A 12,625-nucleotide genomic window follows, 5' to 3' on the forward strand; every position below is an offset into this window, starting at 1 on the left:
CCTTTGCCTTTTATAAATTAGCTGTTTTTAAAGGTGGGGGAAAATAGAGAATAAGAAATTTGTACAACTTAGGAGAGAAATTATTTCACACTTTGCCCTAAAAGGGGAAACCTTTTACAGGGAGGAAGGTGTAAGGCGAGTTGAATTCCTTAGCTTCCCATATATGTAATATAACTTAAGGTCCTTTTAAACCATTTTTTTTTTGTTGATGCCAGCCATTAGGAGACATGCTTATTGAATTTGTTTTGCCATCTAAAACCTGCATTTTTGCTCCATGAAAAAGACCTTTTGTATAAACAAATGCAGCTGTTTAACGTGATGCACTTGAAGGGATTTTATGTTTCAGTCTTGTACTTTTTCTCCCATTCGTGCTCTTTTTTCATTTTTAAAATACCATGAGTTTCATACTGCCATTGATGTTAGCAGACTGCCAAGATTAATAATCCAGCAAATGATGCTATTTTATCTTTGTGTAAGCCTATAGAGCAGTGACTCAGCAGAGAGAAGAAAAATAGGTCTGCAGCTTCCTTCTTTTGGCTGTAGAAAGAAGGAAGGCATTTGAATGGAAAACAGATAAATTCGGTATAAGCTTATTATTTGTCAGATTATTGTTATTACTCTCATGAAAGAGCATGTTGGGTTTTCTTCCTTGCTTCACAAGATATACTGGTGTTAGCTGAGGACTCACTGAATACTTATTTATGTAAAACCTAAATAACTAGACAGTGAAAACAGTATTAGGGTGTTTTTTTAGTACACAAAACACTTTTTTCTCCACCATGAAATTATACTGTATGCTGTTTGTGATCTCAGTCAACCGGATTGAGAGCGAAAAATTAGTGGGAGTTGATGATTACAGGGAGAATGTAGTAAATAGAAAGGACACAAACTTTTTCAAGTAAACATTTTGCTTCACTGCTGTACGTGTACTGGAAGTACATGCTTATCCAAGAGAAACAGAATGGGGTGACTGACAAGCAATTACATTTGCTGGCTGCCTGAGCTGTTTTTTGAAGTAAAAATGGAATATCGTGAGTCTTGGATCAGTCCACTTTCCACAACTGTCTGTGGAAATCTGTAATGGTCTTTTCGTTTCTTGATCTTACACCTTTCTCAACCATTAAGTCCGTTTCCTAATAGCTGAACTTTTGCATTATCTTTCCATACCATGCAGAAGCAGATTTTGTATTTCTGTATTGATATTTAGATGGGTTCTCTCTTTAATTTGAAGGACCAGGGAAGGACTTGGATTCTGTTTGTAGCAACTGCACAAACCCATGTGCAACAAGAAACAGATCGTTCCTCCCTGTGTTGTTACTACCCATATATGTACTGGAAATAATAGGTATATCATGAAGGTTTGTAAGAGTTGCTTTCATTTTAAATTAATCTTTTTTATAATGTATAGATAGCTTTTGGGAGGGTGTCTGCTCGGTAGTGCAAAGTAGCTCACACAATGAAATGTAAACAATGATCTTCAACCTTACTGGCTTTGTGCGGAGAGAAAGGCATATTTCTTTCTGCTATTCAAAGCACGTAGCCCAGTGTGCATGTAAAATGCTTACTAAGACATCAGCTTGGTTACTAAGCTGCCTGACATCTCATATACTTCTGTGGTTTCAGTAGTCTGTTTGCTGTTTGCCTTAGTTTGGAAAAACAAAAGTTTAAAAAAAAATCAGAATAAAACCTTTACAAGTATTTACAAACTGGTTTGTCATGTATTGTGTCAGTCGTTGCAGTCAGAAACTTGGTATATGAATACCTGTAAGTTTAAACATCATGCTCCTGAATGGCCATCAAATAGGAAGAAGTAAGAAATATTTGGCAACCTGGTATCCTTTCCACCCATTCTTTGCAGGGATTGCAGTATGTAATGTGCCAGCTGCCTCAGTAGAAGAGACAGCGGATTCTACCATGTGCCACATTCTGAACCTGTACAGACGAACCACCTGGCTTCACCAGGCTCTGCGAGAAGGCACGAGAGTACAAAGCGTCGAACAGATTCGGGAAGTGGCTTCTGGAGCTGCCAGGATCAGAGGGGAGACCTTGGGCATTATTGGATTAGGTATGTTGGCTGCTGAGGTGGTTTAATACTCCTCGCCTCCCATTGCTTTAAAAAAATTATGAGGATTTGAGCTGTTAAAACAACACTAGTTCGCTCCTTTCCATGCCAAGCATTCTGTATAATACCACTTTGTTCCTGGTGTTTATATATCTCAAATGTTTTCCCTATAGGCATCATCATTTCCCTCAGACAACTATTTTTGCAATTTTTGCTGTTGATATTCCTCAGTTCTTTGAGCTTCTGGACATCTTTTTGGTGGTGTCAGGCACGCTGCTTGTAAGACTCCATCGCTTCCCTTTTCCAGGACAAGGATCCTGCTACTCCAAACCCTTGTCACATGTATTTGTTGTATTCATCGTCTGTTGTCATACCTGGTTCTGTTTGTACTGTTTTTCTTTTGCTGTTTTTAATGTGTCTGAAAAGTGCTTGCTGCAGTAACAGCCTGCAGAGCAGTTATTTCTTGCATTTGGTTGGGCTGCATCTGAATCTGTATTTCAGCTCAAATGAGAGGAAAAATAAATACAAGAAAGTTTGAAATGCTTCCAGACCTAATAAAATCACCTACTTACCTCTCTGAACGTCCCTAAATGTGTTTCGGCATCTAACAGATGGACAAGCTTGCTTGAGATGAATTAATTGCTGTCTGTTACAGACGCAGAGAAGAAAAACAAGCAAGTCAGTTTCTATATAAAAATTATTCAGTCATGTGCTTGTCTTATCAAAGATCTGATGGACTGTGGATGTAATTGCCATGGTATTCATCTGCAGGAATTAATAATACGATTTTGACAACAGGGCATCATACTTTAATGACTGTTCCAGTTACACATTGCTGTCAGATATCTCAAGCCACGAACTCTTACTTTTTGGAATCTGAAAATGCTTGGCGTTACATACCGCTTGTTTGAACGAGTACACAAGGCAATAGAAAGCGTTTTCACACTTAAAGAACTGCCTTTAAAATGTGACTTTCAAGGAGTTAGTCATGAAGTTGCTTTCTCAAATCTATACCCGTGTATTAATGCACCTCATTTAAACATGACTATCGCACTCGCAGTCACAGCATCTGTACATAAATAATAGACAAATCACCTGCAGTGTTTTAAAAATGGAAATACGCATCAAGTTTTTGAACCTTAAGTCTTCGCTTACATGCTATGTGCTAATTTGCTGGAGACATCTGTCCTGTTGGCATTGTGTTTATTGTGTTACGCTTTAATTCCAGGCTGAGCTGAGAAAAAAGCCTTCATTTATTACTGAATTTCTTAAATGAGTTTTCTGTGTGCTGTTTTTGTTGCGAATGATTGGAAAGTATAGAGAAACAATTTGGATAATCAGATTGCCAGTATGTATGTAATGCTGCATGAGGTGCTAAGGTTTTTTTTTTTTTTTTGCTTTTGTTTTGTTTCTGCTTTCTTTTTTTTTTTAAAGATGCCTTTTGTGTGCATGGTATAGTAAAAGGCTAGTAAATTCTGATTTTAAAGGTACACTTCTGTTGCAGTTATTAACCAACAATTTTCTGTAGTCTTTGATTGTTCCTATTTCTTTTCCTTCAATAAAATATTCACAGCTTTTGAAGTGAATGTTTTAAAGTTTGAACACGTACACTGCTTGGTTTTGCACATGTATATGAATATGCACAGTGTTGTGACTGAGCTCCTGTTCTAACAAACTCCTATATAGACATGTATTTATGAAGAAGTCTTAGAAGCATAATCTTCGAAGATGTGGAAATACAGCTATGCTAGATTTAGCATTTTGGGCACTTGAGATGCTTAGACTGTGACATACTCCCTTCCCTATTCCAGATCACTACAAGAGGGTAGCTATCTCCAGTTTTAATCTAAAATGTGTATTTACAACCATGTTCAACAGACTGTTGCCCTTAGGTTATGTTTCTCTACTAGTGGCCTCTTCCCACATCTGTAGTTTTGCCTCAATTTGTAATTGTCTTATTAGGATGTGTCAGCATCAGAGCAGCTGAACCACTAAGAGGCTATGAAGTGAATGTAGCACATGCAGAACTGTTCTCATCTTTTGTTCCTAAGTCCTGCTTCTTTCCTCCAGCTTTGTGTAGTGTCATCATTTCTGTCCTTTCTTGTACAAGCTTCTGAGATCATCCCTTATCTCAGCCCCAGCTATGTGGTGATCTTCTTGTCTTAAACTTTCTTCAGCAGTGGGTTGCATAAATTGCATCACTTTGCTGCTGCAGCACCTGGGTCCAGACCTTCACATCCGTTCCTGGGCATTTTTTGTAATTTTTATTTTTATTTTTAGCCGAAGATAAGCATCCCAGCTCTTGCCTATCTCTGCGCTAGGGAACGACTATGTCATTCGCTCCAGAGCTCCAGCTACTCACTTCCTTATCCACTGGTCTAGCCAAGTTTCATGACTCACTTGCCTTTTTCTTTCCATCACCCACTCTCTTTTCTTTGCCTCCTCTCATGCATATTCCTGCTTTGACACTTGGTCTATCCTGCTTAATCCTATTACTCAGTGCTCCTCCTTTAAAGTTAACCCCATCTCTCATCCTCTGCTTGTATTGGAGATAAGCAAAGACTCAACAGCATAATGCCCCCTTCATGTGCTTGTTGGATACCATCCGTCATTGTTCCGTTGTTTGGTTAGCCTCTGGGCTCCTCAGGGCAGAGCCTGTGTTTCTTTCTGTCTTTCTGAAGTGTGTGATTCTTTGAGCCTTACATAAATAATAATATCACATCATTAAACAGCTGTCTTTGTCACTTTTAGTCTTTATTGCTACCCAGTGTCCTATATTTCAAGCGATGCGTCACAAGCTTTGCAAGCCTGGATAGGAAGCCCTGCACTGAAAAAAATGCTACCTTTTCACCTTTTATCCAGGCAGTTAGGTTGTGGGTATTTCTGCTGTGTGTTTTTTAGATTTTTTTTTTAAAGAATATTTATGAGCAGCAGTATGTAAGTACTTGGATGAGTAGATAGCTGGAGCTGGTTCTGCTGTAATGATGATTTTGCAGCAGCGAAGGCTGTGAAATCACATTCCCTTCCTCTTCCTTCCCAGTTACAAATGCTGGTGACTAATAGCTAATGCATTTCCTCGCTCAGAAGAGGTGAAATTCTTCCAGATCCATTTGACAGTGCATCATAATCAGCGTTCATCACTCAGTTTGTCTTTCCTCACCTGCTGTGTTGTCTCACTGGTTCCACATCCTGACTAGATGCTGGCCAAGGCACCGATCAGCGCATCAGACAGTGAGCTTTGAGTTGGGTGGCATTGCCACGCAATAAAAGTGGCACCCGTAGCAGTCCTACTAGCTCATCTAATGTGCTCACCAGGAAATACAACAAAAAAGCACGCTCCACGAAGCAAGCCATGTATCAGAGATCTCCAGGAGGGATTAAAAATTGCCCAGATTCCCCATAGCTGTTGCAAAGAGCTGCTAAGTGTGAGCACTTCTTATTTCCTTGGAAGTCTACAGGCACCTCATCAACATTTCCATGGTACCAAGGGCATTTAATAAAACTTTGTAATACCAGCATAGATGCAGGCTCTTTGCCCAGGGGCTGGGTAGGGATCATTGCCAACTGCAGCTCCTATAATTGTCGAGCTCAGATCAGGCTGGTGTCAAGGTCAGGATCAGAGACCCTGCAAACTAGGACACCGGGGGGAAGTCGCTGAGTCCGACTAACAGGAGACTGAGGAGTTCTTCGTGTGTCTCTCTTCACACTGCTGGTTTGACTGGAGTGAAGAATGGGCTTTGCGAGAGCTTTATATAAATCTCTTAATGTCTGAAATAGGCTTGGGTCGCTTTTTCCTCTCTTGGAATTGTATGGAGAGTGCATTTTGTGTGTCCTTCCGTTACCACAGACCAAGAAGTTTACTTAATATTTTGTATTTCTGAATTTACCTCTCCTTGGAAGCACCCGAGTCTCATGAATATTGATAGCAGTTACATATGCTCTTAAGGTAAAGTTGCCTCGAAGGTGGGATGCTTTTTGAACTGGTCTGTCCTTGCAGTGCTGAGGAAGGTTTTTAGCCACCCCTTGTGCCCAGAAGAGTCGTATGTGTAATGGAAGGCTTTCAGAGCAGGAAGAAAACTCAGAGGCTTGCAGTTGACTGCAGTTGACGAGGAATTGGCAAATTGCAAATGTCCAACTGTCTGTTTGTGTAAGGACTGTGACTAAATATGAATTGTCATTTATGGAGGATTTTATCGCATAAAGTATTTGTAATATGACGATGCTCGCCATGTGATTCCTGAGTGTTTCAAAAGGAAACTGATCACATTTAAGAGTGTTTTTAGTATATTGGCCAGGCTGCAATGAATGGAAAGTGTAGTTTTAAATGGAGAAGCTGTTGTAAGAGATTTCTCTGCCATGAATCCCCTCAGGTATTAATGTTGTAAAGAGTGTGAAAAAGAACAGATGACAGAACGTCGCATGTGAAAATGAATGGAGCTAGAGTAAAAGCGGTCTGCTAGCTTTAAAAAAAAAAAGATTGTTTACAGTTGTGTGACTGATTTCCTGAGCTGTGAACATGCCAAAATTTGAAAATAATAGTGTTTGTGCTGAAAATAGTCTTACTAATGTTTTTAAAAAACAGCTTGAAAAGCAAACAAATAACATGTACACAGGTATTGAAATAAAATATCTTGAAGAGCATTTTAAGTTGGTGTCCCCAAAGAAAAGCAGACAGCCCCCATCAGATTGACACGCTGTTTAATATTCCAAGCACATCTGTTCCTAAGCACTGCAGAACAACTGTGTTCAGGTTAAATGATCAACAAAAACCCTTTCTTCCTGTGGCTTCTTAAGTTTATTGAAAGAGAAACTGAAAAGCAGAGGGAAATCTCTTCAAGCACAATTGGAAAGATACAGGATTTCCGTGTGTTAATTAGGTTCTTTTTTTGAGCAAGCTCAGATGTTACAAAAGAAAACTCGTTGACTTTCTTTTTTTTTAAATGAGACGTGATTATTATGGTCTATCTAGTGACTGATACTCTTGAAATGTCTTTATCTAATATTTGTAATACCTTACTGTGAATAACTAGTGTGTAGTCTTCTAAACTGAAGAATTTTCATTCTCATTCTTCAAAATATCCTTACTCAGTGAATATACTTGCTCGTTTTCTGTGTTTTACTGGTAGTGTTTCAAAGGGAAATACACACCTCCTGATGCACATCTCCATGGAGTCATGCCCAAAAAGCAATTTCAAACACGAGCTCTCTCAAATAATACGACAGTAAGGAAAGATGAACAGGGAAAAGCTAAGGGCATTGTGAATGATGAATGGTACTGCACTCTTCTTAACTAGGTGCCATGTGATGGACTGTATTTATTTATGATTTAAGTAAATGGGTACAGAATTTTTAAAAGCTTCAAATGACAGGATTCTTACAGGCATTTTAGTGCTGAAAGGATGTTACTCAAAATGAAAGAAAATACTAGTGCAGAAAGGAGATCCTGTGTGCTGAGAATCACTGAGCTTCAGATTAAACAAATTATCTTTTATTGCATCCATTTTTGAGGATTAATTTTATAGCTTTTTATTAAAGCCAGCTGGTCCGTCATGGGTAAGAATAAGTCCTTGGCAGGATGTGTTCGCAAGCAGTAGCGTTTTACCATAAACAGGCCCAGCAGGCAGGCCCTTGTATTACACAGATTAGTGCAGATTACATGGCATCTCCTGGCATTTCACATCCCCGGTTGCAAAAGGTGCAGACATGCATTGTTTCAAGCAAGGCTGTGTGAGGCAGTCCCGATGTAACGTTACTCATCTAAACGAGGATTTCGAGTGGGATGGGAGGCGCCTCTTTTTTATCCCCTTCCAGTTGCTGTACAAAATGGTATCACTTGATGGAAGCGTTTGCAGTGGGAAGGAGGAGGGTGCTTTACACCAGCTGCTTCACATCTGTTCTCATTCCATCTTTTCTTGTTCCAGGGCGTGTTGGGCAAGCAGTAGCACTACGTGCCAAAGCCTTTGGCTTCAGTGTGATTTTTTATGACCCATACCTCTCAGATGGCATGGAGCGTGCTCTGGGACTGCAGCGGGTGAGCACTTTGCAGGACCTGCTGTTCCACAGTGACTGTGTTACCCTGCACTGCAACTTGAACGAACACAATCATCATCTTATTAACGACTTCACTATAAAGCAGGTAATAATCTCTGTGCGTGCCCTCCGCACAGGTGACGGTGGCTCACACTGTACAGAGTTGCTTTATGTAAACGTGCAGATTCTCATTTGAAAGCAGTTTCCCTTTTCCTACGTTGAGATTAAGCAGGTTTATAACTGACTAGGAAATAGCTGGTGCCTTATGTATCGTTGCTTTTCTTGTCTGTTTTCCTCAGTAACATTGCACTTGTGGAAATAATGTGCTCTTCTCCATGTTGCTCGGATTTAATTAAGTTGCGTTTATGCACTTTTTTCCTCTGTCTTCTGGTAGCTACCTCCTTTACCTAGACTTGCAGGTAGCATTTCTGTCTCACTCCCTCGGTTGGGATGGTCAGGCATAACGGAGGGATTGTGACTAAATGCCGCCCCCCTGTGCTCAGTGCCCAGGCTTGCAGAGCGCTTATCGGGTCGATCACATTTCCAGCATCGCATTATTTGGGAAAATCAGGCCTATTTGAATTAGTACCAAACTCTCCCTAAAGCTTTAGGTAATATTAAAATCACTTCAGAATATAGGCGTGTAGAAACTGCTCCACTGCGGCCTAATTCAACAGTAAGCTTTTTATTAAATCTGTAGGTTCTAACTCCAACCTCAGCGTAGGTAACAGTAGGAAATAAAGCATAGATTTAAAGATGTAGATAGTGTGCAGGAAAGAAATCCTAATGATATAGTAACTGATTTTTTATTTTTATGTTCATTATACATGTAGTATATGCATGTGTTGGTTACAGTGACAGTTGCACTCTTTTGCAGTAAAATCATTGCTTGGTTTCTGAGAAATAGTTTGAATCTACTGCATTTGAACGTTAGGAGAACTGAAGCAAATACTGAATATGTTACACGCATCTGATGATATCACGTCTTGATTTGAGAGTTCAGGGATGTTGTAGACCCATCCCAATGTAAAATCAGGGTTTGGGTTTTAAAACTTCAAAAATTCAGAAATTTAAAATGCAGATCACTCAGATAACTGAGCTCTGTCACCCTGCCCTGAAGATTCTCTTTCCTTCTCTGCTGATACATTGCAATATATATTTTTTCTATGATTAGATGTCCAGACATCTGAACCCAAACACAACTGCACTGAATTCAGCAGCACCATTTAGAGGCTTAGCAGTAGTCACTGTAGTGGGCCATGAAACTTGGGCCAGTCTATCACAGCAAGTTTTTAAGCAGAGGTGGATAAATGGGATCAGCTCTGGAGAGTGCTTAGTGCATTAATCAGAGAAGCAAACAAAAGAGGTTAAAAGTGAGTGATACCATCTGAAATGAAATGCATATAATAAAACCTGTACTGGGAAGGATATCATAAGCATTTGTCTTGCTACTTGTTGTCCTTTATTTAGAAGCTTAGGTTAAAGTGTTAGTTTTTGCTTTGGATAAAAGTTTGGATGAAGCACTCTATTTTGTAACAGCTGATGTGAATGTTACCCAGCTCTGAAAACCAGAAAACCTGACTACCTCAGATCATTCTTGACTGCTTGGTTTGTGTAGACCAGATCTTCTGAATATCTGTTGAAAAGAGCAGAACAGCTTTCTGAGGCTGTCAGATGCTAGAGTTGCTCTGAAATTTTTAGAGCGCATCGCATGCCATTTTTACCCAGTATTGCATGTTCATGTAATAACCAGGTTTTAAACAAAGTGTGGAGAAGTATGATGCATCTCACAGAATATTTGGGTTGGAAAGGACCTTAAAGATCATGTAATTCCAACCCTCCTGCCTTGGGCAGGGACACCTTCCCCTAGACCAGGTAAACTCATTTCCCTAAAGTCCTGCCCTGAATTTTGTTTAGAATCTGAAATCACATAGCCTTAAAACGTCTTTGAAAATTTGGTGCCAGTCTTCTCTTTCAGTGGCCTTTCCCTTTAATTAGTCAGCATTCTGCCTAGCCGTCATGCATGGCCTTGTAGTTCCAGAGCAGCTCAGAGAAGTGTTTCAAGCTTGTGTTTTTGAACCCGTGGTAATCAAGTGCTCTTAAGAGAAACTGAGATCGTTTCAGTTCTACAAATTGGAGAAGATGATGCTGCAATTAAACACAATACGCTTTTAAAGCAGCTCTGCAGGTTTAATGCAGGTGAACACTAACAGCTGTCAGCAGTTCTAGCTGTGACATTCTCTTTCAAGCTTCCACCCATTGTAAAGGGTCACCTCCAGCTGCATCCACCCTTCTGATTTGTCATGAGTCACGTAATTCATTCCCACTAGAATGCATTTATGTGTCCATGTTCTGTTTGATTTGGGCTTGTCTTAGTACTAGCTTTAGAGTTTTGTAAATAATCCTGAAGATGAAAACTTAAGGTTATTATGGATGGACAGAAGATTTTAACAGGGTTCACTGATGAAAATTTTCAAGTTCTTCAAAGCGCATATGAATGCACTAGGCTGTACTTAAACCTCAAAATTACTCTTCCATTTCCAAGAACACAGAAATAGGAAGCCAGTATAAGCTCCCACGAGCCTACGTGGCACGCCTGTGTAACAGGTGTGATTGCTGCTTGGGTGAGCCTTCCTGTGCTAGATTTAATCTAGTTCTCACAGCTTTCTTACTGAGTGGAGATGCAGTGATGGCTCCCGTCAAGAACGCCTTATTGTTGCACGACCAACTTAAGGTCATGCCACCATTTCCTCACAGCTCAAATTCCCAAGTTAATTGCATAAAACTAAAGTATCCCTTAATTCCACTGTAAATGGACTTTGGTTTTGCTATACAGACCAATAAATGTTCTCCTGTAAGCCCAAGTCTCTGCAAATGGGGAGAGGGAGGGACAGATGAAAGCTAGTGAGTTGGCCAGTAAAATATGTTTTCTTTTTTTCTTCAAACTTCACTGCAAGCATATGCATGTTAATTGTTTAATATATCCAATGATCTCATGTAAAAAAAATTCTTGTAGCTGACTTTCATCCAAACCTCCTTGTTGTTCATGAATTTGGCATTTTGAATCCCTTTCAGAGAAAGGAGCCATTTACATAAGCTTCAGTTTGCTGTGTAGGCTTTAAGTAATTGATGTGGTGTCAAAATGTTGGAGTTTTCTTCTTCTTATGGTGAGAGATGGAGTCAGTTCAAAATGGGATTTTTATCATTCATCTTCATCATGGTTCCTGCTCTTCATATGCTTACCTTCATATATTGAAATGCTTCTGAGATCAGAAGCTGTGTATGAGATGACTGGTAAAAGATGAAGCATTAGGGTGGCTGGAAGCAAGATGTAGGGATTTTTTTTTTTTCTGTACCATCTCTCTTATTTAAACTTCCACTTTGTTTTCATGTTGTGGATATATTGTGGTATAAATTCTTGTAGCTCTCCCCACACAGTGTCATCTACAATGCTAATCTGCACAATGCACAACACAGCTTCTCTCCTGGGCACACAGCATTCTCAACCAAATTCATTTTCATGCCTTTTAACTGTATAACGTAAGAATTCTTTAGACCTTTATTTCAAAAGTCTTATGGGGAGGAGGAAGCTGAAGTAACAACAATAAATAAAACATAGGTCTACTGTGTTTTGGCAACTAAAGGGAAAAGTGTTTGAAAATCCAAAAGCATTGATTTTTCTGAAAAATTCATACAGGCTTTTATTTGTGTGAAAGTTTAAAACCACAAAATATGAATTTGTTTAAGAATGTACTGTAGTTTCTGTCTCATGCAATTTCACAGTGGAATAAAAAGGCATAAAATGATCTGTCCGTTTCATATGCACAGTTGTATCTTTTGATCATGTTACTGCACAATATATGAAACAAAGCTTCTATAAAAAGACACTACTTAAAAGAAACAAGGTTATTAAATGCTGTGAAATAGCATTTTATGTTAGAAGCATCACATTTTGTGGTACTTTCCAATGGAAAGGGAAGACAACTGTTACAGGTTAAATCAGCTGAATAGCCTTTGTTGTATTGGATGCTTCTTTTGAGTAAAAAAATAATGCCACAACGATTTTATTTCATTTATTTTTATTTCATCATTCTTGTTTTTAACTTTCCCTAGATGAGACAAGGGGCTTTCCTGGTCAACACAGCTCGAGGTGGGTTAGTAGACGAAAAAGCACTTGCACAGGCCCTGAAGGAAGGAAGGATACGAGGGGCAGCCTTAGATGTACATGAGTCAGAACCATTCAGGTGCTTTTCCTTTTCTTTTCTTTTTATTTTGTTCACTTTCTTATTTTTAAGTCGTAGTGCATGATACGATCAACAGCAACAAGTAAATGAGTTTTCCCTTCATTTGGTAGCTAAATACTCCTTAGTAAAGCAACATGAATCTGTGCAGCACTGGACTAATGCAAAAGTAGATGGAGCTTGTGTATATGGTCAGAAGTGAAAAAATGACATCCAAGATTAATGCCTTTTTTAAAATAAAATACAAAATCCAATGGGTTTATTCAGTAGAAATGTCAGGGACACAAGTTCT

The 12,625-nt window shown here is 39.3% G+C and overlaps 1 protein-coding gene across 17 annotated transcripts in view; it reads left to right on the forward strand.

The window, feature by feature from the left end:
• Window positions 1–12,625, forward strand: part of CTBP1 (C-terminal binding protein 1) — a 180,560-nt gene that overhangs the window by 155,768 nt on the left and 12,167 nt on the right. For all 17 annotated transcript variants that reach the window (XM_040556930.1, XM_040556915.1, XM_040556917.1 and 14 more), the window contains 3 exons: window positions 1,859–2,065; window positions 7,984–8,198; window positions 12,206–12,336. In XM_040556930.1, coding sequence (XP_040412864.1) covers window positions 1,859–2,065; window positions 7,984–8,198; window positions 12,206–12,336 — 553 coding nt within the window. The remainder of the gene's footprint in view (window positions 1–1,858; window positions 2,066–7,983; window positions 8,199–12,205; window positions 12,337–12,625) is intronic.

The sequence above is a fragment of the Cygnus olor genome, chromosome 4 (genome assembly GCF_009769625.2).
Source record: "Cygnus olor isolate bCygOlo1 chromosome 4, bCygOlo1.pri.v2, whole genome shotgun sequence".
Lineage (NCBI taxonomy): Eukaryota > Metazoa > Chordata > Aves > Anseriformes > Anatidae > Cygnus > Cygnus olor.